Here is a 27,472-nt window from a genome sequence, read left to right as displayed (position 1 = left end):
TCCTGTTTTTGTTAGGAAGTAGTTTTTCTTTGTACCCTATAAGGCTGGTACTAAGCAGGCGAGAGTTACATGAAACGCTGTTTAGTTTCATTCGTCTACGCAATCAGTTTCAGTTTCCGATTCTATCGTATGTTAAGTTTCAGCAGACGATGCTGCTGAACCATTATATATATATATATATATATATATATATATATATATATATATATATATATATATATATATATATATATATATATATATATATAAAGATAAAATCCACGAAGGAAACAGAAACACTGGAGTGCTGCGAGGCCTTTCGACACTAGTCCTTTACTTAGCAGAGTGAAGAAATATAAAAGTATGTTTACAAAGAAAACTCATATAAATGACAGATGGGGATTATAAAGGAAACACTGAAAGTTCAGTGATTGCCAGATCGAAAGATTTCTCTTCAAGAAATCTATTGGAGTCCGCTATTATCCAGCTTACTTCCAGTTGTAATTTTAATCTTAGCCCTGGCATCTATTATTTGGATCCCTGTATTAGAAAAATGTTCAAGAATGACCTAAAAGATAAAATCACTGACTTAATTACAAGGTAGCTACTTGATATATATTTTCTGTATATCCGTATGTTTAATATATAAATTTTTTTTATTTGTAAAAATGTTCATCTTGCAAAAAGTTATTATTGTTTACAAAAAAAAGAAGAGAATTATTGTGTTGTACTAAAAATTTTTAGGTGGTCAGTCACGAACCTGTATAATCTTTTAATTGTCCTGTCCCTGCTCTTGAACGGTTGATCCTAATCCTTTGTAAAAACCTCTTAAATATTTAATCCTGTTTTGGCAGTTCTACTAATTCTTCAATTGTGTTGGATTCCAGGTACATATGTTTCCTTTATAATCCCCATCTGTCATTTATATGAGTTTTCTTTGTAAACATACTTTTATATTTCTTCAGTCTGCTAAGTAAAGGACTAGTGTCGAAAGGCCTCGCAGCACTCCAGTGTTTCTGTTTCCTTCGTGGATTTTATCTTTATTTATATATTCATCACGTTCCATATTTTCGTGATTCAATTATACACACACACACACACACACACACACATATATATATATATATATATATATATATATATATATATATATACTGTATATTATATGTATATATATATACATATACTGTGTATTATATATATATATATATATATATATATATATATATATATATATATATATATATATATATATATATATATATATATATATATATATATATATCTAATTTAATAAATCTAATCCTTCAGGCAAGCCCTAAGAGAGCTGCTAATCAGCTCAGTGGTCTGGTTAAACTAAGGTATACTTTAACTTATTTATTTATTTATATATTGATCCATTTATTTATTATCTGATTATTTCTTAGTTCCTTGCAGTTCCAATTCCACTTTCGCCTTAGAAGGTCTGTTCAAATCACTGAATTTTTTGACTGGATTCCATCTCCTCATATCTTCAAAAATAAGTTTGAATTTACACATTCATAGAAGTTATGTACTTACCCTTTGAACAGTTTTTTTTTTTTAATTATAATTTTCAATATACGTTTATTTGGAATTTTAATGACCCGATCCAGGAATGGTAATGGGGTTTGTATATCCGGCTTCTTAGCAGGTCAACGGGGATGGGGTTGCTAACCATACGCCCTTTTTCTTAATCCCAATAGGCGATGTCATCCAATTGCAGTTGGGTGGACTTTTTTTTTTTTACACACTTTTGTTCACTTGCCTGCCTGTTCAGTTGGCTATCTGCCTGTTAACAGATTTATTCTAAAACTGAAGCGCGGATTTTGATGTAATTTGGTGAAAACATTCATTAGGCCACCTTCTCGAGAAGTTTGACTTTTTTTTTTGAGAAATCAGGGAAAGCTGTCTATTCATTTGTGGTATCTTCTCATATTGATAAAGTATATCATTATTTTCAGTTGATTAAGTATATTGAGTTTGACATTCAAAATTGAAAGTATGGGGTCAAAGGTCAAAGGTCAATCCTGCAAATTTATGAGTTTAAATGCTGCTGTGTAGCCATTGCATATAACTTTTTCATGTTGATCTTTAAAATGTCTAAGATAAAGCCATATTTTTGTTGGTATAAGGCTTCTCTACATATCATTTTATAAGTTTGACCTTTAAAAGTCAAAATACAAGCTTATAGGTTTTCTAATATAAATGCTGCTGTGTAGCCAGGTGCATATTTTATGGTGTATATCCTTTTCATGTTGACCTTTTAAATGTCTTGGATAAATTCATATTTTTGTTGGTATAAGGCTTCATTGCATCTCAGTCTGACCTTTAGAGGTCAAAGGTCAACCTTATAGGTTTTCGAGTATAAATGCTGCTGCATAGCTAGCTGCATATTTATAGTGTATATATTTTTCATTTGACCTTTGAAATGTCTAAGATAAAGTCATATTTTTGTTGGTATAATGCTTGACTGCATCTCAGTTGACCTTTAAAGGTTAAAGGTCAACCTTATAGGTTTTTGAGTATAAATGCTGCTGCATAGCCAGCTGCATATTTTATGGCATATATCTTTTTCATTTTGACCTTTGAAGTGTTTAGGTTAAAGTCATATTTTTGTTGGTACAAGGCTTCACTGGATATCATTTTTCAGTTTAACCTTTAAAGGTCGAAGGTCAAGCTTACAGGTTTTTTTTTTAGTTTAAATGCTGCTGTGTAGCCAGCTGAATATTTCATGGTTTTTTATGTTGACCTTTAAAATGCCTAAGATAAAGTCATGTTTTTGTTGGTACAATGTTTCACTACATATCAGTTTGACCTTAAAAGGTCGAAGGTCAAGCTTACAGTTTTTTTAGTTTAATTGGTGCTGTGCAGCCAGTTGAATATTTCATGGTATTTTTTTTCCATGTTGACCTTGAAAATTTCTAAAATAAAGTCCTATTTTTGTTGGTACAACGCTTCACTGAATATCACTTTCCAGTTTAACCTTTAAAGGTCGAAGGTCATGCTTATGGTTTTTTGAGTTTAAATCCTGCTGTGTAGCCAGCTGAATAGTTCATGGTATTTTTTTCATGCTGACCTTTAAAATATCTAAGATAAAGTCATGTTTTTGTTGGTACAAGGCTTTATTGCATATCATTTTTCAGTTTAACCTTTAAAGGCCGAAGGTTAATCTTACAGCTTTTTTAATATGAATGCTGCTGTGTAGCCAGGTGCATATTTTATGGCATATATGTTGTTCATACTGACCTTTAAAATGTCTAAGATAAAGTCATATTTTTGTTGATACAAGGTTTCACTACATATTAGTTTGCCCTTTAAAGGTCGAAGGTCAACAAACGGGATACAGTTTAAACAGAACGTAGTGGTTAAGGCTCCTCTCAGTTACCAGCAGTACCACAAAAGGACATTTAAAGAAAACGAAGATTCACAGAATTCATTTATTTTTGAAACAGATCTTTATAATGGAATCAAAGATTATCTGAAAAAAAGGAAAGATCTGAATAATTTCAGAACAGAGAAACAGACTTACAAGAAGGACATCCGACGACAATTTGTCGCGCGCGACACAGTTCGCTTCTTCTTCTTTTTCTTCTTCTTCTTCCAGAAATAGCTAATTAAGGGAACCTTTGGATGTTGCATTGTCTTCGTCTGCTGTATCTTGATCTCAGTTATGTCCAGTTCTTCTGTAGTTATTCTCTTCTCTCTCTTTCTTCTTATTTTCTTCTTTTTTTTCAACGGATTTCGTACTTAAAGAACCCGCGATGTTCAACTGTCTTCGTCAGCCACATCTCAGACCAAACTTCTTACATTTTCTTTAATCTTTCTTCCTCTTTCTTTTTCCGCTTGTTCTGTCTTATTTTCTCTTCCTCTTCTTCTTCCCGGTCTCTCTCTCTCTCTCTCTCTCTCTCTCTCTCTCTCTCTCTCTCTCTCCTAGTCTAAGGTAGAACAGTCTGCTATAAGCATTGTATTTGTTGTGTGTCTATAAGTGCGTTATTCAGAGACTATAATATGATAACAGAATTCCAGCCTCTCTCTGAACAGGTTCTTCACTCTGCCAGATGCATGATGATAATAATAATTACGATGCTCTGTGTGTGTGCAATTAAAACAAATCGATCCACAGGTGGAACTGAGAACCACCTGTGGGGGCTGAGATCCGCAGTCGTAAGCTGTGAGATCCACAGCTGGTGCTCAAATCCACTTCTTGGGGAAGAGATGGACTTTGGGCGGGAAAGGTAGACCGAATCCGGCGGGAAAAGGGGCGAACGAGCGAGCGAGTGAAGAGGAGGAGGGATGGGGTGGAGGGCGAGGGGGGAGGGGTGAGGTGTCGGCTATAAATGGTCTCTGGCTATCAGCATCTTCGACGTCCAGTTCCTCTCCGTCTCTTCGCTTGTCACGAGCTACACTACATAGTCTTCCTCTGCTCTTATTCCCTTTTTTAAACGGTTGCCAAGCGATTTTCCTCTCGGGTTCCCGTCTTCCGAAGAGGAAGCAGCTGGAGGCAGGGCGGATGTTTCAGGATGAAAATCAAATCGAAAATCAGACGAGGCTTGGTATCCACACGATGGCGAAGCAGATGGCGTTCTTGCGGGAGACAGAAGAAATAATAAGCGCTTATGTTGTGAGGATAGGTTCAGATAACACCCATATCTGATAAAGGGTCGGGGGGTTGGGAGGTGGGTGAGGGGTATATGCCGCCAAACTCCACGTATCTGTGGGAGGTCAAGAAATAGGTGAAGTTAGTGCCATGTCAAGAACAGTTGCGTGACCTAGAAATGAGGCAATTGAAAATTCAAAGGTTCTGACTGGCCCATAAGTCTATCTGTCTATCTATCTATCTGTCTATCTTAACACACACACACACACACACACACACACACACACACACATATATATATATATATATATATATATATATATATATATATATATATATATATGTATATATATATATATATGTATATATATCAATTAGCTGTTTTTATCTATCAAGGGCATTTACTGTATTACTAGAGATACTTTCCTTCTCTCTCTCTCTCTCTCTCTCTCTCTCTCTCTCTCTCTCTCAGCTTGTCCAGTGAAATATAGTTATCCAGGACTAATTGTATTTGTATAATTCCTATCATTATCTGAATTGCTGCAAATATCTCTCTGTCTCACTACGCAAAGCTCGCCATAGTCCACACACTTCAGTACTTTTTCAAAAATTGTAGAACATTTGTTATTTTCCCTATTTCCATAGATATCTAATCTCTCTATTGGGATAACAACTCACCTTAGTCCAAACACTCTCCGTCAATAAAGTTATCGGGAACTAGTTCGCATGCGCAGTGGGAAGGAACGGAGACGAACTCCCATTTCGGGTCCTCGGGACGATAGCCATACTTCAACCGGATGTACATCTTGACGTAGCTGTAGCGCATCTTACACGACGATTTCACCCCCACGCCTGAAGTGCAAAAGGGTCATTGTTGTCAGTTATTGTTGCTTTTGCACTGAGGAACTAGTTTGTTGTAAACTTCCAAGGCAATTATTTTTAACCTTTCACCTCTGAACAGTAGACAAATTATTTTTAAGAAGAGTAACAGATCCCTTAATTGAAATTTGCGTGGTTTCACTTCTACTTATATACACATTTTTTTTTTTTACATATTTTCACTATAAAAACCCATTGCGAAGACAATTTTTTTGCAGGGAAAAACTGCCTGAAATAGTGTTGATTGTCATCATTATTCAGTAAAATAAGGTTATATTCAATTTTAAAGAGAGAGCATCATTATCATCAAAACTATAGTCGGTGTCAGCTAATCTGACTTCGAAATATTTGTCACTTGCTCAGTAAGGGGGTAATGCCTTCAGTGCACCTCACGCGGTACACTGTAGGCATTACTTAAGGTTCTTTGCAGGGTTCTATCGGCCCTTAGCTGCAACCCCTTTCATTCCTTTTACTGTATTTCTGTTCATATTCACTTCCTTTCATCTTACTTTCCACCCTTTCCTAACATTTGTTTCATAGTGCAACTGCGAGGTTTTCCTCTTGTTACACCTTTAAAACCTCATTAACACTCAGTTACCATGTCATTGCTCTATGACCTTATCGGTCCTACAATAAGCACTCCATTGTGGCAACACTGCTGATGATGTCGGGAGCTGATTGGCTTAATTCCACGTTATTCTAATGCCCTTAAACAGACTTTGAATTACTACCAACGCACTTATTTACATATAAAGCACTGAATTATATGCGGAAATAATGAAAATATAACATTAGGCATAAATCTGTCTTTTTGAGTTACTAAAGATAGAAATTAGGCACTATGATATGAAAGTTATGTATTAGTAAGACATACTTGTTAGCGTATACGAACAAGCATAGAAGGACGCGGCCCGCGGGAATCAAACTTGACAGTTGGAGTTAGAGCTTCACTTGAAGGTGATGTGTTATCCCTTTCATCCCAGTGAGGCATTCTACTCTCAGATCTAAAGTAAGATTTGATGTTTTTCATAAGCAGTATGTCGTATGCAAGCATTCTTTATAATGTATGAAACTATTGTTGTGTACCGAAAGACTTGACTGCGCTATTTTTTTTATAGCGATTGTTTTAAGAATTTTTTAACTGATAAACTTGTATAGTTTTGTTCCAGTTTCTTAGAAGTCTACATCCCGTTACTACTACCAGTGTCTAAAATATGTTTCAGTTACGTATTTTTTTTCGTAAATTGTCCTTCTTTCATACTGATCATATTTCTCACTGTCTTTCAGCCATACTGATGATAAGCTTTAGCTGTATTTAATACAGGGGGAGGGGGAATGCCCTCTTGTGCTGTACCTAGGCCTATACTGATTTTACCTCAGACCAGCCTCGCCCACTGATAATTTCTATCAATACCAACAAACTAATAAAACGAAACTCGAAGTTTTGGGTCTGTTGACAATAAATTACTGAATGTCAGAAAAGGAAGAAGCGTATTTCAAAAATCGTTAGAAACTGAGGTGCCCTTTTAGCATCAGAGGAAATTTAAACTCATGAGACTATACATTTTGAATGCTTAGCATGATTGGCCTAACCTTTCGAACCCCCTTTTTTCCCCCTCATAGGATAGGTACATTGATAATACACCATTTTTCTTTTCAAACAAATCTTATTGTTTACATTGCTTGCTTTATGAGAATAAGTAGAAATCACGTCATAAGAATCAAGTGGGTTAGGCCTATAATGCATCGGTACCTCTTTAAAATACCGGCGGAAAAACATTGGAGAACTTGCTATTGACAAAGTCTGGTTGTATTTTACGGAAATAATGTATATATCAATGTTTAAGACCAAAATTAAGCCATTATCAATATAGTTATCCTATGTGAGATAAAAAGGGGTAGTTTAGCCTAAACAAGCTAAGTATTCAAAATACGAAGTCTCATGATTTTAGTTTCCCGAGTGATGCTAAGAGGAACACCTCATTTCTAACGGTTTTTGAAATCTGCTGTTGCCTTTTCTCACATCCGGTAATCTGTTGACAACAAACCAAAATCTTCGAGTATCGAGCTATCAGTTTTTCGATACTGATAGATATAATGAGTGAGCAAGGATAGAGTGCATAACACCACCATAGGCCTAAGTACAAGAATGCATTCCCCATTCTCGTACTAAACACAGCAGAAGCTCATTTTAGGAGGCGCATTAAGACATGAACTGCTTGTTTTTCTAAGGTTTGGCGATTTTATCTCAAACCGGGTAACAGTAATGAAGGCTAGCAAGTACTAATAAAACCTCAAACCGGGTAACAATAATGAAGGCTAACAAGTACTAATAAAGAAAAGCTAAGCCTACCCGGAAATCTTATAAACTTGGGACTAGTACTAGCTCATAAAACGGGTAGGGTATGTTATTTAATGTAATAAAGTTCGTATGAGAAATACTGAATATCCTCAGTCGATCGATGTTTAGAAAAAAAAAGTCGAAGCCTAGTTCTATATTACGATGCTTGAAAACAATGTGATCACCGTTATCTCTTTCTCTCTCTTTGGGGAAGGACACGAGAGAGTATAACGAACGAAAGCTTAAAGAAAGAGACGAGAAAGAGTCACAAACAAATGCAGAGAGGGAGAGTATCTCTCTCTGCATTCATTTGTGATTGTCTCTCTGTCACCGAGCGAGTATATCCCACAGTGTTGCCAATGAACTCCTGTAAATGAATGATAATTTTTCGGTACCAGATGAGTTGACAGCTTTTGCATATAGTTCCAACCCAAGATGTCATGATTAGTCGACAAGAAAATATCAGCGGAAATCACACCGGACTTGTCATTTCCCTAAAACGTGAAGCATTGTTATTGGTCAAGACTTGTGAAAATCCGCTAAAATCATCGTAAAAAAATAATGGAAATTTGTTGCAATTTTTTCCATTCACTATGTTTTTTTACGGTCAAAAGTTGCAAAGATCGCTAATGATCAGAAAAGCAAGGGACAGGTCCTAGATACCGAACTATATGTATATGATCAGCGGCTAAGCCCCTCTCTGTCCGTGCTAGGATCAAGGGCTGATGACTCATCAGGTAGACCTATGCCTACCCCCAAACTCACTATCCTTAGCTCTCAGGGCAAGCAAGGTTGGCTGCAAGTGGAAATCTGTCATTGCCCTGAGAATGGCTCCAACTCTGGACCAGTGGAGTGGAATATCACAGACGATACCATTCAGTCATCATTATTACTCGCTGAAATCAGTTCTAGTTATTTTTTTTTTCGCAAACCACAAGATTATCAGCATCTTAAAAATTAGTGCCTGCCCCCATGGAAAATTTCAATCCTTTTTCTTACTTTATTTTTTTAGTTTAACTGAGCTTCTTCCAGCGTCTTGGATACAGAACACAAGCTAACCTGTAGAGCGGACCACCACAGAACAGAATTACCACAAACAAATCAGCGAAGGGCAAATATTCATTTGCATACGTAAACAGTCCTTGAGAGATAAGGCAATGGTCTACGGTAATTTGAAGGCGTTTAAAGCCTCTTTTAAATGTACGAGAATCAACTTCCACAACACCATCAGGAAAGCATTTCTAAAGTTATACAGTAAACGAGAAATGGAAATTGCAGATATAAGCATCCGGTTGGTCTCCCAAATATGAGAGTTTGGTAGACTTGAGCACGAAGTTGTGTCACGAGAGAACAGTTGGTTCGTTAGGACGGTTATTTTATTTTTAATGTATGCGGCCCGTTAATTTTAAAAATCAGTGTTCAGAAACTTTCAACGAGCCCCAGGAACCTGATGTAAGTGACAAAGGGTCGCAATGAGGCCAGAGAAACCAGACGTGAGTTTGTGAATATTAAAACTTGAAAAAATTATCTTGGCACGGCATGAAGGAGAACAGATTGCCAGAAGTTTCCATCAGATGAGATGAAAATTCAAAATATCGGTATTGTTTCTCACTAAAAAATTATAACCATAACACGGCCCTCACTATCAAACAAGCCAAGTACATTGACTCCCTATATCTATGCTAACTTCTCCATTTCATGAAGAAAAACAAAAAGACAGCAGAATAAAACTCGACAACGTATCCGAATCCCCGCCACTTTTGGGTGTCCAGAGGAAGGATAATCATCCGTAGTTATAAGCTCCAGTTGCTCGATGCCACAGTCATTGATCTTGACGACATTAGGGTTGTCTCCGGAGTGTGGCAATTGGGGAAAATTGGCCGCCATCTTGGAAAGTGGGATGCGATGATTCGTCTTGAGTTTCTTCTGTGCTATTTGTGTATCTCTAGACGAGATATTCTTGGCTTAATCAACTTTGCTTGGGTGTAAGTGAGCTTGCAGTTTTTGAAATAGCTTGTTCATTCTTGGTTTTTATTCTATTGTTTTTATTTTATTTTTATCTATCGGAGTATGTACTGTAAGTATGATTTTCCTTCACTTCGTATATCTATCAATTTTCTATCTATCTGTTTATCTATCTATCTAATTGAATAAAGAGATGAAGCTGTAGATAGGCCTATCTGAATAATAACCAACAACCAAAAATAATACCAAATATCAATAAAGATTAATGATTAAATAAATTTATATAAATTTGCATAAATTGTTAAATAAAAACGTTTTCAATTCCTGTTCTCATTCCTGTTTCCGCTATCGGTCCTGTTCCAAACTCTCATTTCCATTCTGTTCCAATTGCATTTTCCATCCCAGCCCCAAATTCTCATTCTTATTGTTTATTTTTTTCCATACCATTTTAGTTCTCATTTCCTTTCCATTTCTGTTCCCAGTTAAGTTCCCAGAGCCATTCCTAGTTCCCGTTCCCCGTTCCATTTCCTATGGCCAGTTTCCATGTATGTTCCCATTCTGTTCCACTTTTTCTGTCCTCATTTACACTCCCATTCCTAGGGTTCCCATTCCTGTTCCCTTTACCTGTTATGATTTCGATTCCAATTCCATGATCATACACCCATTTCTGTCCCTGGTTCCCATAGATATTCGCATTCCCAGTTCCCATTTGCCTCCTTTCTTATACTATTCATAGCTTCCAATCAAATTCTCAATTACCATTACCGTTCCTATTCCGGTTCCAGCATTCATTCCTAGTTCCGTTTCTGTCCTCAATTCCAGTTCCCATTCCCATTCCAGTTCTCACCCCATTCCCCGCCGGCGGCGAGTTTTAATCCCGTTAATATTTCGTATTGGGCAAAAGAAAGGCCAAATGCCAACACCAATGAGGACTTTTCATGCAAGTTTTATGAACGATGACGCCTTCTTTTTCCTTCTGCTTCACCTCAACCCCTTCCCACCCTCCCCCTACACCCGTCGGACTCCTTCCCTCCCTACCTACCTGCCTAACCTACCTGGAGAGGCGTGGCTGCACATTTATGCGTGTTTACCTTACGTGTTTATTTTCGTCTTGTGTGGTTTAGTCTCTGCTTTTGTTTTGAGGGAAGTGAGATAAGAGGTGTGCATGTTTGATTCATATGTTTGAATAAGGTCTGGTTTGATCATTTTGCGCTTGTCTAGTTTTTTAATTCGTTTCCATCGGGTTTGGTTTCGCCATTTCGTGTCTACCTGTTTGTCTCGGTTGGATGTGGTTTGAGTCATCTTTCATCTAGACTGGAGTGGTTTTGGAAGCATGTAAATTTATATCTTTTACTTGTTTTAGGCCTAGTGTCAAATTTCGTCCTTATGTGCTTATTTCATTCAAGACTGCCAAGATCACTTTCCGTCTATTGTTTATTTATTATTCAAGTGTTTCCTTTTATTAATTTTTTTTTCTTTTTTGTTTTTCATGACCATTTCCAAAACTGGTTGAATGCGCACTGCCGTCGCTTCCCTATCTAAAGGATAGCCACTTCAAAGTCTTGAAATCAAGTGTCAACTGACTATTAGCTGTGGAATCCTCTTCCTTCCTCTGTCTTCTCTGAATAATTGACGAATTGCTCCAACACTACAAATCAAATGTGCGTCCTTTTTCATGGGTGTCTTCAACTTCTCCCTACTGGACCATGCCACCAAGTAAATAAAGTCATCGAACCGTGCAATTCAGGGACTGGTGTGGTGCCCAGCGAGTGACGTGGATTTCGGTGGGTTTTAAAACAAAAGACAACGCGTGAAATTGTGCAGAAGGAAAGTGAGGATTTTGAAACTTAACATAAATGAGAAAAAATTTCAAATTAAGTCAAGCTAGGTAATCTGTAAATTATTTTCATTATTTTTTAAATAAGCAGCTTCTCTATTAATAGGGCGTGGCTTCTGTGAAAAATGGAAAGATAGACACTGTGACTTTTATATCATTATTTTTATTATTATTATTATTATTATTATTATTATTATTATTATTATTATTATTATTATGTTAGCACAATGGCTATTCCCCTTATTGATCCTGCTTTTTTCTAGCACCCTTTTGCAATTACCTATGAACTTTTAATTTAGTCTTTTAAGCAAAGTAACAAAACCACGAACACCTATCTCCCATTTTCCAAAACGCTGAAAGAAGAAGACCAATCCCGATGTACGTGACAGCCGCCCATCACCAGCCAATCCCTCAACGCCCACAGAGTCGCTTTATGCTAAATAATCGTATACTATCCCTCTATACCACCACAGAATGGGCTACGCAGATGAAACCGTACAAAAAAAAAAAAAAAAAAAGGGACCACAGCTGTGGATAGCCATCCATTTTTACACTCTCTCTCTCTCTCTCTCTCTCTCTCTCTCTCTTCCGTGTGATTGATTTTTGATCCGACGTTCAATTGGCTGTCGCTCGAAATTGTTTTAGAGTAGGATATTTTTTTTTTTTATGTGCCGCCGCAGTTCTATGCATCTATTTTCCAATTCAGGAATCAGCCTAGGGATTGCCCTCTTTGATATCCGCTGCCGAGTATAATTGAGGTTTTAATGAAAGGGAAAAAATATCTATTTCTTTCGCGCTGAGGTTCGGAAGGTGCTACTAACTGTTGGCTTGAGTTGGGAAGGAACTGCAACTGTTGTCTGAAGTTGGGAAGGAACTACGAGTGTTAGCTGAAGTTGGGAAGAAGCTATTGCTGTTGGCTGAAGTTGAGAAGAAACTACAAATGTTAGCTGAAGTTTGGAAGAAGCTATTGCTGTTGTCTGAAATTGAGAAGGAACTACAAGTGTTCGCTGAAGTTTGAAAGAAGCTATTGCTGTTGGCTGGAGTTGAGAAGGAACTACAAGTGTTGGCTGAAGTTTGGAAGAAGCTATTGCTGTTGGTTGAAGTTGAGAAGGAACTTCAAGTGTTCGCTGAAGCTGGGAAGACGCTATTGCTGTTGGCTGAAGTTGAGAAGGAACTACAAATGTTAGCTGAAGTTTGGAAGAAGCTATTGCTGTTGGCTGAAATTGAGAAGGAACTACAAGTGTTGGCTGAAATTTGGAAGAAGATATTGCTGTTGGCTGGAGTTGGAAAGGAACTACAAGTGTTGGCTGAAGTTTGGAAGAAGCTATTGCTGTTGGTTGAAGTTGAGAAGGAACTTCAAGCGTTAGCTGAAGTTGGGAAGAAGCTATTGCTGTTGGTTGAAGTTGAGAAGGAGCTGCAAATGTAAGCTGGAGTTTGGAAGAATTTACAGCTGTTGGCTGCAGTTGAGAAGGAACTACAAGTGTTGGCTGAAGTTTGGAAGAAGATATTGCTGTTGGCTGAAGTTGAGAAGGAACCACTAGTGTTAGCTGAAGTTGGGAAGAAGCTACTGCTGATGGATGAAGTTGAGAAGGAACTACAAGTGTTAGCTGAAGTTTGGAAGAAGTTATTTCTCTTGGCTGAAGTTAAGAAGGAACTACAAGTGTTGGCTGAGGTTGGGAAGAAGCTATTACTGTTGGCATAAGTTGGAAAGAAGCTACAACTGTTGGCTGATGTTGGGAAGGAACTACAACTGTTGGCTGAAATTGGGAAGGAACTAAAACTGTTTGGCTGAAGTTGTGAAGAAATTACAACTATTGGATAAAGTTGTTAAGCAACCACAACTATAAACTGAGGTTGGAAAGAATCTACAACTGCTACCTGAAGTTGGGAAATAACTACAACTGTTGGCTGAGGTTGAAACTACAAATGTTGGCTGAAGTTATAAAACCACCACAACTATTGGCTGAGGTTGGAATGGATATACAACTATTGGCTCAAATTGTAAAGCAACTACAACTGTTAACTGAAGCTGGAACTACAAATGTTGGCTGAGGTTGTAATTACAAATGTTTGCTAAAGTTAAGGAGGAGCTACAACACTTGGCTGAGGTTGGAAAGGATCTACAACTGTTGGGTGAGGTTGGGAAGGTTGTACAAATGTAGGCTGAAGTTGAGAAAGAACTACAGTAGTCTCTGAAGTTGGAAAGGAATTATAGCTGTTGGCTGAAGTTGGAAGGGAATTATGATTCATGACTGAATCTGGGAAGGAACAGCAGCTGCGGGCTGGGTTTTTGAAGGAACTACAATTATTGGCTGAGGATGGGAAGGATCTACAACTGTTGACTGAAGCTGAGAAGGAACTACAATTATTGGCTGATGTTGTAGAAGAACTCCAGCTGTTAGCTGAAGTTGGAAAGGATCTACAACTGTAGACTGAAGTTGGGAAGGAACTACAACTGTTGGCTGAGGTTGTTAAAAAACTACAACTAATGGCTGAGGTTGGAAAGGTTCTACAACTGTTGATGGAAAGGATCTAAAACTGTTGACTGAAGTCGTGAAGGAACAACAGCTGTTAGCTGAAGTTAGGAAGGAACTAAAAAAATAAAAGAGAGAGCGAGAGAGAGAGCCACTCTTTATGCCTTACCTTTACAAGCAGAACAAGGGGAGACGCACTCGTAATTGTAGACAATCTGCTTCTCCTGTCCAACTGGGTTAACAATGACCACCTCATTTCCGTCTATGTCTACCGTCTCGTTGAGCAACGTCCATTTCCTGCGGGATGAGGGAGACTTTATTCGTAGGGTGTTCCGTCTATCTGTCTAGTTATCTATCCACCTGTATTTATATTTTCATATTTTTTCCACTTTCATTCTTTTTTCCATACCTTTACAGTGAGTCTGTTTTATATATGAATGAGGCCTTTCCATCTTTTTATCTTTCTATCTGTCCTTTCTGTTCTTACTTACAGTATTTTGAAAACGCACACACACACACACACACACACACACACACACATATATATATATATATATATATATATATATATATATATATATATATCGTATATATACGTAAACATTAAATCCATTTCAGTTTGAATTAACGATTACATTCTCAGTTTTTCCTGATTACTTGCAAGAATTCCTTATGTCTTTAGAAAATATCGTTTTAAAAATGTTCAAATACAAAAGTAATTATTCATAATAATATAATTCACCTGAAAGACTAGAATTTAAGTTTTGATATTGACATTAAGCAATGAAACACCAAGATAGACTGATGAAAAAAGAAGAAATTAACGATGTTTATGGAATTGCGGAGAGAGAGAGAGAGAGAGAGAGACTTAATAATCATTTGTAGATGAATTGGAAGTGCTCAGGGGATGGAGAGGGAGAGGGAGAGAGAGAGTGGTTGATAATCATTTGTAGAAGAATTGGAAGAGCCTAGGGGAGAGTGAGAGAGAAAGAGAGCTAGGTGAATAAACAGAGAATAATTCACGGAAGATTCCAGCCCGCTTGGGTGAGGACTACCTCGTCGAGGCCATCCCCTTGTTGATCATATGGGGACATTTATACTGATGAAACTGTGAAATCACTGATGCCAATTTTATTCTATTGTACATTTCTCAATCCCAAACTACGTCCTACTAAAGTCAACTGATAACCAGGTACATTTTCACTGCTCAGGTCAATATGTCGTTTCTGTTTTGTTCTGGGGCTGAACACAGTTTTGGTCAGCTGTGAGCCTACCACTGTTCCACTTGCCAGATGGATAGAGAGAGGGAGAGAGAACTTATAATCACATCCAGATGAATTAAAGAGTCTAGGAGGGAGAGAGAACTTATCGCATCCAGATGAATTAAAGAGCGTAGGAGAGAGAGAGAGAAAGAGAGAATTTATTTGTACAACTGAATTAAACTGTAGACGGAAATGTGAGTGTCATTGATAAATCGAGACTGAGAAATAGACAGAATGGTAGACAGTGAGAGGGAACAGGGAGAGAGAGAGCAAGAGAGAAAGAGAGGGAAGGAGAGAGAGAGAAAGAGAGGGAAGGAGAGAGAGAGAAAGAGAGGGAAGGAGAGAGAGAGAGAGAGGCATCTAATTTAGGTCCACTCTACAGGAATCTACAGGAAAGGAACCTACAACAGAACTGGCATCCCTCACCAAAATAAGTTTGGCGAGAATTTAGAAATCTTTTCAGTCCTTCGTTAAATTACTCCTTGCGTGGGAAGAAAGCCTGCAAGGGGGCGGGGGATGGGGAGAGATTGAGGGGGTAGGGAGGTGAAGGTAGGAAGAAGAGAGAGAGATCCCAGCCTCAATTGACGGAAAATAAAAACGAAAAATAAGGGTCGGAGGTTAGAGATTTTTTTTTTTATTTTTTACCGACTGATACAATGGCGGTTCTGTGAAGTTTTGGCGAAGCGAAAGTGCCTTTATTAGAGGTTTAACAAACATTAAACGGAGAAGAAGAAGAGGAAGAGAGAGAGAAGCTATTTGCATGTAAAGCAGTGTCATATCATAGGTTAAGGATGAGGATGAGAAAGGAGATAGACAGAGATAGATAGATAAATAGTGGAAATTTATATTTTATGTTTCTCTCTCTCTCTCTCTCTCTTTTAAGCCTATATTTTTTTGAGGTGGCTCACTTGTCCAAAGAAATATAACTATCAAGGGCTAGTTGTCTTTTATGTGATTCCTATCATCATCTGTATTGCCACAATTTTCTCTCTCTCTCTCTCTCTTCTTTTTATTGTTACTGAAAATCAACCTGTTTCCAAATAAATAACAAAGTCTGCAACCAAAAACACAAATCTATTCTACTAGATTTCAGTGAAGTTCAAACGAATTAATCTGAAAATGACGAAAAGGAATAAAAAACAAGTAAGAAATATGCCAAAGTTTCTTTGGCGCAATCGAGTTTTCTGTACTTCGTGTAATCAAGGCCACCTAAAATAAATCTATCTTTCGGTGGTCTCTGTATAATGCTTTATGACCCGCGGCCCATGAAACTTTAACCACCGCCCGGTGGTGGCCTGTCCTATATCATTGTCAGACACGCGATCATGGCTAAATTTAGCCTTAAATAAAATAAAAACTACCGAGGCTAGAGGACTGCGATTTGGTATGTTTGATGATTGGAGGGTGGATGGTCAACATACCAATTTGCAGCCCTCTAGCCTCAGTAGTTTTAAAGATCTAAGGGTGGACAGAATAAAGTGTGGACGGACAGACAAAGCCGGCACAATAGTTTTCTTTTACAGAAAACTAAAAAAATGGACTTTGCAGTACATTCTATGGGAATTAGAAACTTGAATGTGTCACAGAATAACGATAAGATATTACCATTAGCAATCTGTAATAAAGATTTAAGAAAATGTCTTATTTGAAGCAATTTTATAAAATCTGTTGAAAATTGATGTTTCAGAAATCCTTTTATTTTTTTCTTTATTTAATCTAACTTCAGGTGACTAACCTAACCTAATTGCTTTTAGGTATCGAAGTGGCCCAGGCCTGTCTGTGCTTAGAGCTTGAAAACAGTTCATCAGTTAGACATAAGGTACAATTTGTAGTTAACGCTGTTGGGGAAAGGAAAAATAGAATGGAGTAGAGAATCCACGAGCAAGATAATGGAGAGAAGAAAAAAAGATGGGAAGAGGTACACGGGTAAGTAAAATTTTGGCTATTCATTCGTTCCATGTCCTCCCCTACCATGACTCGGGATTCTAGCAGCTCTTCTGCTTGCCCTGAACCCTATAACCATCTTTCTCTCATGGTTAGGTCCTACTTTTTATTACAGTTTTCTCCAAATATTCTCAATTATTTTTCATTTTTCTGTGAAAGAAAACTATGGTGCCGGCTTTGTCTGTCCGTCCGCACTTTATTCTGCTCGCACTTTTTCTGTCCGCCCTCAGATCTCAAAACTACTCAGGCTAGAGGGATGAATATTGGTATGATGACCATCCGCCCTCCAATCATCAAACATACCAAATTGCAGCCCTCTAGCCTCAGTAGTTTTTAGTTTATTTAAGGTTAAGTTTAGCCATAATCGTGGTTTTGGCAAGGATATAGGATAGGCCACCACCAGGCCGTGGTTAAAGTTTCATGGCTCGCTGTTCATACAGCATTATACCGAGACCACCGAAAGATAGAGATATTTTCGTTGGCCTTAATTATACGAAGTACAGAAAACTCGATTGCGCCGAAGAAACTTGTTATTCCAGGATAAGCAGGACAGAAGCCAATTGGTTCCCTGTCCAAGAAGCCATCTTTTATGAAATGATTTTCTTCATTAGATAAGTTAGTTAAGTCTTATATATACACCCAAAGTTAGTTTCTACTATGTAACCTTTGATACCTGAAATTAGGTTAGGTCACGTGACCTGGAGCATATAACAAATATGTAAATTCCATTTCAGGTCCAAAAGATAAAATAAGTTAAGGGAATTTTGGGAAACTAAAGATTAACTAGGTTTCCTTTTTCTTCCATCGTACTTTCCACCCTCTCCTAACAATTGATTCATAGTGCAACTGCGAGGTTTTCCTCCTGTTACGCCTTTCAAACCTTTCACTGTCAATTTCCGTTTCAGCGCTGAATGACCTCATAGGTCCCAGCGCTTGGCCTGTGGCCTACATTCAATTCAATTCAAGTAGATTAATTTAGGACGTATTTACGTTAGGTCCATCCTGTCTCAACCTCCAGAACCTTCCTTTAACTTTGGTTACTAAAAACATGAAAAAATAAGTTTTCGAACTCACTTTCATCCTCTATTTTCAAAGAACCTGAAGATCTTCCATCCTTTAATCTAAATATGCGTACCATACTCGGGTCAAAGGTTCTTTCAGTAGTGAAGTAACAAATTCACAGCGATGAGCACGCATATTTAAAACTAAATCTCTACAGAGAGTTTTCGGGAATCTGTTCGATTCCCCTTTTCAGTCTGAAAGGGGGGATCGACCTGATTTCCGAAGCTCTCTGTAGAGATTTAGTTTTAGATGTTAGTACTCATACATCACTGTGAATTCGTTTCTCCATTTCAAGACTCATGCTACTATGCGTGTTGCTTAATTCTTTCAGTAGTATTAGAGAAGAAGATGGTAGGCAACTCACCTTCTGGTTTCACACACTTCCTCGTGGTAGTTCTGGTAATCCGAAGTCAGGTAGCGCTGCCTGCTCGTGTCTCCAATTAACTGTAAAGAAGAAGAAGAGGGAAAAGTTTATTTTTATGGCGGAGGAGAAAACAGGAATGAAAAAAGTTCATCTCGAAGGGTGTGTGAGATGAAAGATTGCAAGCCCTTACATCGGAGGGAGAATAATGAGAACTCTTGACATGCTCAAGAATTCAGAAGACAAGGAAGAAGCAGAATTGAAAGGCCACCTTTTATGGCGCAATGAAAAGTTCTAACTTGATGAACGTAGATATAAAAGTGTCTCGCTTTCTTCTGGTTTCGCAGCCATTTTCCCCCTCCCACCTATTCAGTCTCGCGTCCTTCAGGCATAGGCTACGTACCTAAGGAGAGATACAAGGTCACCTTGTACCTTTGAGAAGACCATCAGAAGGTCTTATTTTAGAAAAGAAAAAACACGAGCACTCAGCATAGGACGTAGAGAGAGAGGTAGCTGCGAAATGGAGCGTGATTTTGAAATTCCGCGGAATTCCAACACGTACGTCACGCCAGAGTGTGAAAGGAATGCTGAATGAATCAAGGGTTAAAAAATATGGAAATATTCATACGACACTGGCTTTAAAATAGCGCGTTGGTTTTGGAACCGATTTAAACGAAGACAGGTCATAAAGTTGAGAACAGTCGAGACGTTTGGGGTTTAAAAACTAAAAGGCAATAGGAAACAGGTTATAATACTGACATGGAAATTAGACGCAGGTTATGAAATTGATCTGCAGTAGGGTGTAGGTTATAGAGATGACATAATGTGGGACTCAGGACATCGATCAAGATGTTACGCTTTACAAAGCAAAGAAACTCAGCAACTAAAATGACAACAGTTATGTAAAATATGATTCCCGTTGTTAAGAAGAGTATGCATGGGTTGTCATATTGATTACAAAAATGAAAACGAAGACATACCTTAATGAGATATGGTATGGATGCAAAAGATATATGAGATCGAACATATCAGCTTGATCGAGAGGTAGTATTGTACAAAGGATCGATATAAAGTTGACGAGAAATCGCACAAATGTTATGAAAGTGATCGACAATTTAACGCAGCAACTGCGCAAGCAAGTCTGGAAAAACAACAGAATTTAAGCCACACTTGGAATGAGAAAGAGCGCAGAGATTACGAAATGGATAGGATATTTACCAAGTGGGAAATAAAACTGAAAATAGCCATTAAAACGCAGATAAGGATAAGTATTGCTGCATTAATATCAAATACGACACGACGCAAGTTATAAAATAGATAAGGAATTTACCAAGTGAAAAGAGGCACTAAATAAAAAAAAGTTATGTAGCATAGGAATAATGAAACAGAAAGGAAATTTAAAATCCCCAACAATAAAAAGAACAACGAATTGATAAAACAACACGTTCAAACAACAACAACAACAACAACAAAAAATCAGTGAAACAGATACGTGATAAATCATAGACGCACACACACACACACACACACACAATCTCATTTTTTTTATTCCCTCCTTTATGAAACATAAAGAAAATTTTAAATCTCAAACAATAAAAGAACAACGAGATGATAAAACAACAAGGAAAAACATCAAACAAACAAAACAATTAGCGAAACACGGACACGAAATAAACCATAGACGCTCACACACACAATCTCATGTCTATTCCACCCTCTACGAAACGGAAAGAAAATCTAGAATCTCAAGCAAATGTAAAATCCCCAGAATTAAAAAGATCAACGACATAATAAAACAACACTTACAAACAACAACCAAACAAAACAATGAGCGAGACACAAACACGGAATAGACCATAGACGCACACATACACACACTCGCACACAAAATCTCATTTTTCATTTTCCACCCTCTGTAGAGAGTCAGTTGACAACGGGTAGCCGACCTTACCTCTTCCCTCTCTGCTACTGTGGCGCTATAGAGCTCCTCCTGTTCTGGGTCGATACCTGGAAGAAACAGAGTCGTGATGAGACAGGTACCCGTGATGAGGAGGAAGGGAGGGAGCCAGCCAAAATGAGAAGGGAATGAAAAAGAGAGAGAGAGTGTGAGAGAAACATTACTAACACGTCGCGGGACGAATGGAGGAATTAAGGGGGTATTGTTTCTCAGTGGATGACTTCAGGAGCTACAGGTTATGTTCGCGGCGTCCGTTTGTGTGAGCGAGACTTTGAATTATGATATAAATGGTAGTATTTATTATATAAAGAGTATTAATGATAGTGTTCATACTGTTTGTGTTCTTACAATAGTAGTAATAATAACAATATAATGATAATAATATAATAATAATAATAAAATCTTTCATCTTGTATTTAAAAAGATTAATGAAAACGTCTACACACACACACACACACACACACACACACATATATATATATATATATATATATATATATATATATATATATATATATATATATATATATATATAAATATAAGCGAATCTCACAGGAAAATGACAGGCAGTTCAGTACTGAACTTCTGCCTGTCATTTTCCTGTGGGATTCGCTTATACACTGAAGTCACGTGCATCTGTTGTGATTATATATATATATATATATATATATATATATATATATATATATATATATATATATATATATATATATATATATATATATGATTATAATCACATTAACACGCGATTCTTTCATCACAAATCACCCCAGGTAAAAATAGAGGTTGGGTACAGGTCCCGACCAGTTTCGACTTTATTTCTAAGCCATTAACTTTAACGGCTTAGAAATAAAGTCGAAACCGGTCGGGACCTACACCCGGTCACTTATTCTTTTACTTGCGGTGTTTTGATATATATATATATATATATATAAATATATATATATATATATATATATATATATATATATATATATATATATATATATATATACATATACAGTATATATATATGTATATATATTGGATAGTACCCTTAAGTCACTAGCGAGAAGTCCGGGATTCAATTCCAAATCAAGCAGGAATGCATTGGGCCTATTCAATTAAATCTACTTGCCCCCCTTTGATACACACAATGAGTTAACACCCGGCAGTTAGTCGACTGTGGTGGGTCACTACCAGGAAGGAAAATACCATAGGGTTAACAAAGTCGTCCCCTTAAAAAAAGGGCTGAGAATAGTAACGTTAAAGTGCAATGAGTCTGGTTTTTACTTGGATGGGTGATCGCCATGAACAGGTTGATACTGTTGGCACATAAGCCCCTTGAACATGCATGAGGCTTGCAATGTCACCCCATAGATACTTGCTAATACCCACGAAAGAGAGAGAGAGAGAGAGGGGGGGAAGGCGTAGCTTTACTCAGTGTTTATCCACACGCAACAACAATGAAATTATTTCTTGTATCATACTGTCATGGACACAGACCACCTGTCAATCAAAATTTAATTAACCTGCTGAGCTAGGACGTGGTTCTGTGTCTTAACCAAGGTATTCCGTGAACCTGGTAAAGGTTGAATGAAGGAGATATGTTCATTGGTCTATATATATATATATATATATATATATATATATATATATATATATATATATATATATATATATATATATATATATATATATATATATATATATATATATATATATATATATAAATATATACATGTGTGTGTGTGTGAAGATAATGAGGCCCACGAAAACACTTTATCCACTTTGCAACCTTATATTCCTGCTCACCAGTGAGTAGGAATACAAGTATTCGAAATATATGGTTTTGCATTTGTATATAGTGTTTTTATGGAACTTTTTTCCTCATCATAGTCACTTAGGTTACAGTAAAAGACATTTATATACATAATATACATACATATATATATATATATATATATATATATATATATATATATATATATAAAAATATATGTATATACATATGTATAGAAATGTATGAATATATACACACACATACATATTTATATACAGTATAATTACGATGTGTGGTTTTACAAGTTGCAAGCTTATCGAGACTTAAAAATTACGCTATAGGCACCATAATAGCTAAGGAACTGGTCAAACTAACAAGTGTATAAAAAAGATCTCATAGTCTACCATTTGCTAGAGTAAAACAATTCCTTTTGTGGTCTCATAAAACACCGTATATATATATATATATATATATATATATATATATATATATATATATATATATATATATATATATGTATATATATATATATATATATATATAAATATGTATATATATCGAATATAAGGAGCCCATAAAAATACCAAAATGTAGAAAGTCAATGCTATATTTTAGAGACCAACTGTCTCTCTTCAGGCAAGTAATGGATTCATTACTTGCCTGAAAAGAGAGACAGTTGGTCTTTGAAATATAGCATTTACTTTCTACTGGCGTTTTTATGGGCTCCTTATATTTGATGGGATTCTGTTTTAACAGAAAATATCTCGCAGTCATATGTATATATATATATATATATATATATATATATATATATATATATATAAAACAAGCTTTCAGACCAATCTGCTCCCACTCCAGAAGCCTACCCGTAAACAAGCAAGTCACTTATCCTAAATTCCGTGGCTTTTTCATCTCTCTGTCTCGATAGGCCTACGGAATCAGGCAAATAACCTTGGTTTCCGTCGGCATTAGCGCCACTGGGAACGGGATTTGCCGAGGGAAAACTTTCGGCGGAAGCTCAAAGATTCGTCATCGACAAGTTTGGGCTCCCGAGGAAGTACTCTAGGCGGAAGAGACGCCGGGATTAGGCGGATTCTCTCTCTTTCTAATCTGTCCGTCCTTCTGTTTCTTCTCTGTCTGTTCTGTCTGTGTCTCTGCCTGTTTGTCTGTCTCTTTCTGTCATTATCCGTCTCTTTCGTTCTGTTTATCAATCTCTCTCTCCCTCTCTCTCTCTCTCTCTCTCTCTCTCTCTCTCTCTGTGTTTTTCTATCTCTTTAGTTATGTCCATCAATCTCTCTTGTCTTTAGGCTCTCTCTCTCTCTCTCTCTCTCTCTCTCTCTCTCTCTCTCTCTCTCTCTCTCTCTCTCTCTCTCTCTGTTTGTTTTCCTGTCTTTCGTTCTATTTCTCAGTCTGTCTTCTCATGCAAGTACCGCCCTCTCTCTCTCTCTCTCTCTCTCTCTCTCTCTCTCTCTCTCTCTCTCTCTCTCTGTTTTCCTCTCTTTCGTTCTATTTCTCAGTCTATTCTCGTGGAAGGCACTCTCTCTCTCTCTCTCTCTCTCTCTCTCCCTCTCTCTCTCTTTCTCTCTCTCTCTGTTTTCCTGTCTTTCGTTCTATTTCTCAGTCTCTTTTCATGGAAGGTACGTCTCTCTCTCTCTCTCTCTCTCCCCTCTCTCTCTCTCTCTCTCTCTCTCTCTCTCTCTCTCTCTGTTTTCCTATCTTTCGTTCTATTTCTCAGTCTCTTCTCGTGGAAGGTACCTCTCTCTCTCTCTCTCTCCCTCTCTCCCCTCCTTTCTCTCTCTCTCTCTCTCTCTCTCTCTCTCTCTCTCTCTCTCTCTCTCTCTCTCTCGCTATCGGTCAAGATATCCAAGAGATGCATGTAGAAAGAATTATCTTTAAGGGAAACAGAAGGATGTGAAAGTAAAACGAAAGAAACGGAGGAAAATGAATGAAAACAGGAGGAAATTTTAAAAAAGCAAACAAATAAATTAAAAGGAACCGAGGGGGATAGCCCATGGAAAAATAAAGAAAATTTAGGAAAAATGAAAGTATCGAACAGACAGGGAAAATTTTCAGGAAAACTTCGGGGAATGTTGAAGGATAAACAATACGAGTTATATATATAAAAAAGGAAAATATAAGAATACAGGAAAACAGAAGGCGAATCAAAGAAGGTGACATAGATAAGAAAGAAAACAGTGAAAATTTTAAGAAAATGATTTGCAGTTTTTAAGACGGTATAAAGGAGACATGAAATAAGCAGAGATCCAGGAAAAGGGACAGAAAAGCAAACAGAAGGAAAATCAAAGAAAATGACACAGATAAGAAAGAAAACAGTGAACATTTTAAGCAGCTTTAGGACACCATAAAGGCAACATGAAATAAGCAGAGATCCAGGAAGAGGGACAGAAAATTTAAGGAAGGTATAAGGTGCTTAGCCGTCGGCCTGAGAGGACGAAGAGGTAATTTAATTAGAAAAAGGAAATTTGATTTCAAAATAGGCGAGAGAGAGAGAGAGCGAAGGACATGAAAAGGCAATATTTGTAGAAAAAGATAGATAAGCAGAGCTGAATAAAAGGGAGAATGGGCAGGGAAAAATAACCGTATGCATCGATAAATAAAAAAACAGGGAATGTTTGATTTCAAACTAGGAGAGAGAGAGAGAGAGAGAAAACGAAGGACAGGAAAGGGAAACATTTGTAGAAAAAGATAGACAAGCAGAACTGAATAAAGGGGAGAATAGGCCGGAAAAAATAGCTGTATGCATCGATAAACAAATAAAAGGGAATGAAGACATGAGTGAATAGATAAGATAAGATAGATAGATAAAAATTGAAATCAGTCCATGAAAGGACAGAAAGGTAAAAACAAGGGCAGACATAGGTAGATATGTAGAAAGATAAAAGGAAATAGCTAAAAAATAGGATAGACAGATAACGAGGAAGTAAGGGAGGCAGAAGGTATAATAAGGGAGGCGAGAGGGAAACAAAATTGAATAAAAAAAAAAAAGATAAACATACTCCACTTGCATCTCTAATTCTACATAGTTATTTTTCTCGTCCCATATACTTCTTTGTTTTGGTCAGTTTCTTCATGACATCTTACTTCATTTATCTATGCAGTGATTTTCAAACTGGGTACTGTGGCACCCTAGGGTGCCACAGACAATGCCTAGATCATCTCAATGAACATTTGTAAAAAGAAAATTTTGCAGAAGTCTTCATATAATTAGTGTCAGCCTGTCTACTCTAATATATTAACATATATATATATATATATATATATATATATATATATATATATATATATATATATATATACAGTATATATATATATATATATATATATATATATATATATATATATATATACAGTATATATATATATATATATATATATATATATATATATATATATATATATATTATATATATATATATATATATATATATATATGTATATGTATGTATGTATGTATGTATGGGTGTCACGGTAACGATTACGTTAATTAGGTTGCCTTCACTAAAAAATGATTGAGAACCACTGAATCTAGGGTAATACATTTTGCGTTATTTCTTTCATTTGCCTTATTCCTGATATTCCTTCAGCAAGGGGAAAAGGAAGAAGAGGAAAGTGGGTGTAGGGGGATTGTTAGAAAAGACAAAAGAGAAAAGGAATAATCGAATAATTTATTTTTAATTCTTCACTGGCCTTTTCGATTATAACATCACCCTTCTTTTAATATCAAGGATTAAATGTCACATAACCATTGGGAAATTATCTGATTTGTAGTAAAATCGGTACAATATCGAACTCTGTAGTAGGGTAGTGCCGTCAGTGCACCTCACACGGTGCACTGTAGGCATTACTTAAGGTTCTTTGCAGCGTCCCTTCGGCCCCTAACTGCAATCCCTTTCGTTCCTTTTACTGTACCCCCGTTCATATTCTGTTTCTTTCATCCTACTTTCAACCCTCTTCTAACAATTGTTTCAACATTATTTTCGGCGCTTTATGACTCCATAGGTTCCAGGGCTTGGCCTTAGCCTAAATTTTATATTCCAGTTCCAGTACAATATTGAAGAAGAAGAAGAAGAAGGTCGTATCTCGTTTTGTTTACATCTCGAAAGGCCAGTTGCCTTAAAGTGCCGTTCGAAAAGTTACTTACTCACTGCTTTTAGCCCTCGTAAGTTGGCTATTCAAGGCCACCAACGTTTGTCGTTCATTGTAAGAAAACGTTTACATCCACTAACGTTCTAGAAGAGCCTGGGGAACGTGTTCAATACCCTGGAGTATCATTCTCGCATTACGCCCAAGCTGGGGTGAGGGGAGGAGGCCGGGGGGAGGGGGGAACCGAAGCTCTCTTGTGCTAATTCTGCGCCCGCCAGCGGAATGCCAAAGTCGCGGAGCTGGCCTCATCAGTATTCGGAGCCTCCGAAGGGGGGCCCCGGCAGGTCTCGAGACGGAATACCTTTAGCATAATTAGATAAAGGATGCTTAGGAATTATTAATGAGGAGTCGAAAGTCCTCTATATTTATTCTCATTTGGCCCTAAGAGAAAAATCTTGTTTAGATGTGGTGAGAGAGAGAGAGAGAGAGAGAGAGAGAGATCTGTCCAAGACAGCTGATTGCGCCGTAAGATATTTGTCCGACAAAAATACTTCAAGCATATTATATCTACTGATCTTTTCCCAGCAGTGAAATTATAGTCCGGATGTGATCAGAGGCTATTTGATTTTGAAATTATAATTCAGGGTTTATTCTTTCCCTCGAGAAAAAAGTAAGAAGAGCGCACAGGGAGAATATAGATTACGAGACCTACAGTGGGTTTATGGAAACTGAAGTGGAGGGAGTTTATGTAGAATACGTATTACTTAGGGATGAGGTCACTGAGTCAGCAGGGAGTGGTTGGGGGCACAAGCACCCATGAAGAATGATTTAAAACAGCAAGCGGTTTAATAATGAAATGATAAGTCTACTGACAAAATAAGACGAGATTATTTAATCACACTTGCGGAACAAAATAGACTATCGTGT

General features: G+C 37.1%; 2 protein-coding genes across 3 annotated transcripts in view; one reads left to right on the top strand and one right to left on the bottom strand.

Annotated features, from left to right (window-relative positions):
• Positions 1 to 3,419: 3,419 nt before the first annotated feature.
• Positions 3,420 to 27,472, bottom strand: part of LOC136834805 (uncharacterized) — a 163,420-nt gene continuing 139,367 nt past the window's right edge. The window contains exons 5-9 of the mRNA XM_067097529.1: positions 20,674 to 20,729; positions 18,726 to 18,805; positions 14,263 to 14,390; positions 5,276 to 5,449; positions 3,420 to 4,712 (exon numbers count right to left, since the gene is read on the bottom strand). Coding sequence (XP_066953630.1) covers positions 5,277 to 5,449; positions 14,263 to 14,390; positions 18,726 to 18,805; positions 20,674 to 20,729 — 437 coding nt within the window. The 3' untranslated portion in view covers positions 3,420 to 4,712; position 5,276. The remainder of the gene's footprint in view (positions 4,713 to 5,275; positions 5,450 to 14,262; positions 14,391 to 18,725; positions 18,806 to 20,673; positions 20,730 to 27,472) is intronic.
• The window catches only part of LOC136834804 (low-density lipoprotein receptor class A domain-containing protein 3-like), a 190,368-nt gene continuing 169,300 nt past the window's right edge, over positions 6,405 to 27,472 (top strand). The window contains exons 1-2 of one of the 2 annotated variants that reach the window (XM_067097524.1): positions 6,405 to 6,485; positions 17,110 to 17,281. In XM_067097524.1, coding sequence (XP_066953625.1) covers positions 17,264 to 17,281 — 18 coding nt within the window. In that variant the 5' untranslated portion in view covers positions 6,405 to 6,485; positions 17,110 to 17,263. The remainder of the gene's footprint in view (positions 6,486 to 17,109; positions 17,282 to 27,472) is intronic. The other variant, XM_067097528.1, reaches the window with a different exon arrangement.

Source organism: Macrobrachium rosenbergii, chromosome 54 (genome assembly GCF_040412425.1).
Source record: "Macrobrachium rosenbergii isolate ZJJX-2024 chromosome 54, ASM4041242v1, whole genome shotgun sequence".
NCBI classification, from domain to species: domain Eukaryota; kingdom Metazoa; phylum Arthropoda; class Malacostraca; order Decapoda; family Palaemonidae; genus Macrobrachium; species Macrobrachium rosenbergii.
Note: the sequence above shows the minus strand (reverse complement) of the source record. Positions and strands in the feature narration are given on the sequence as shown.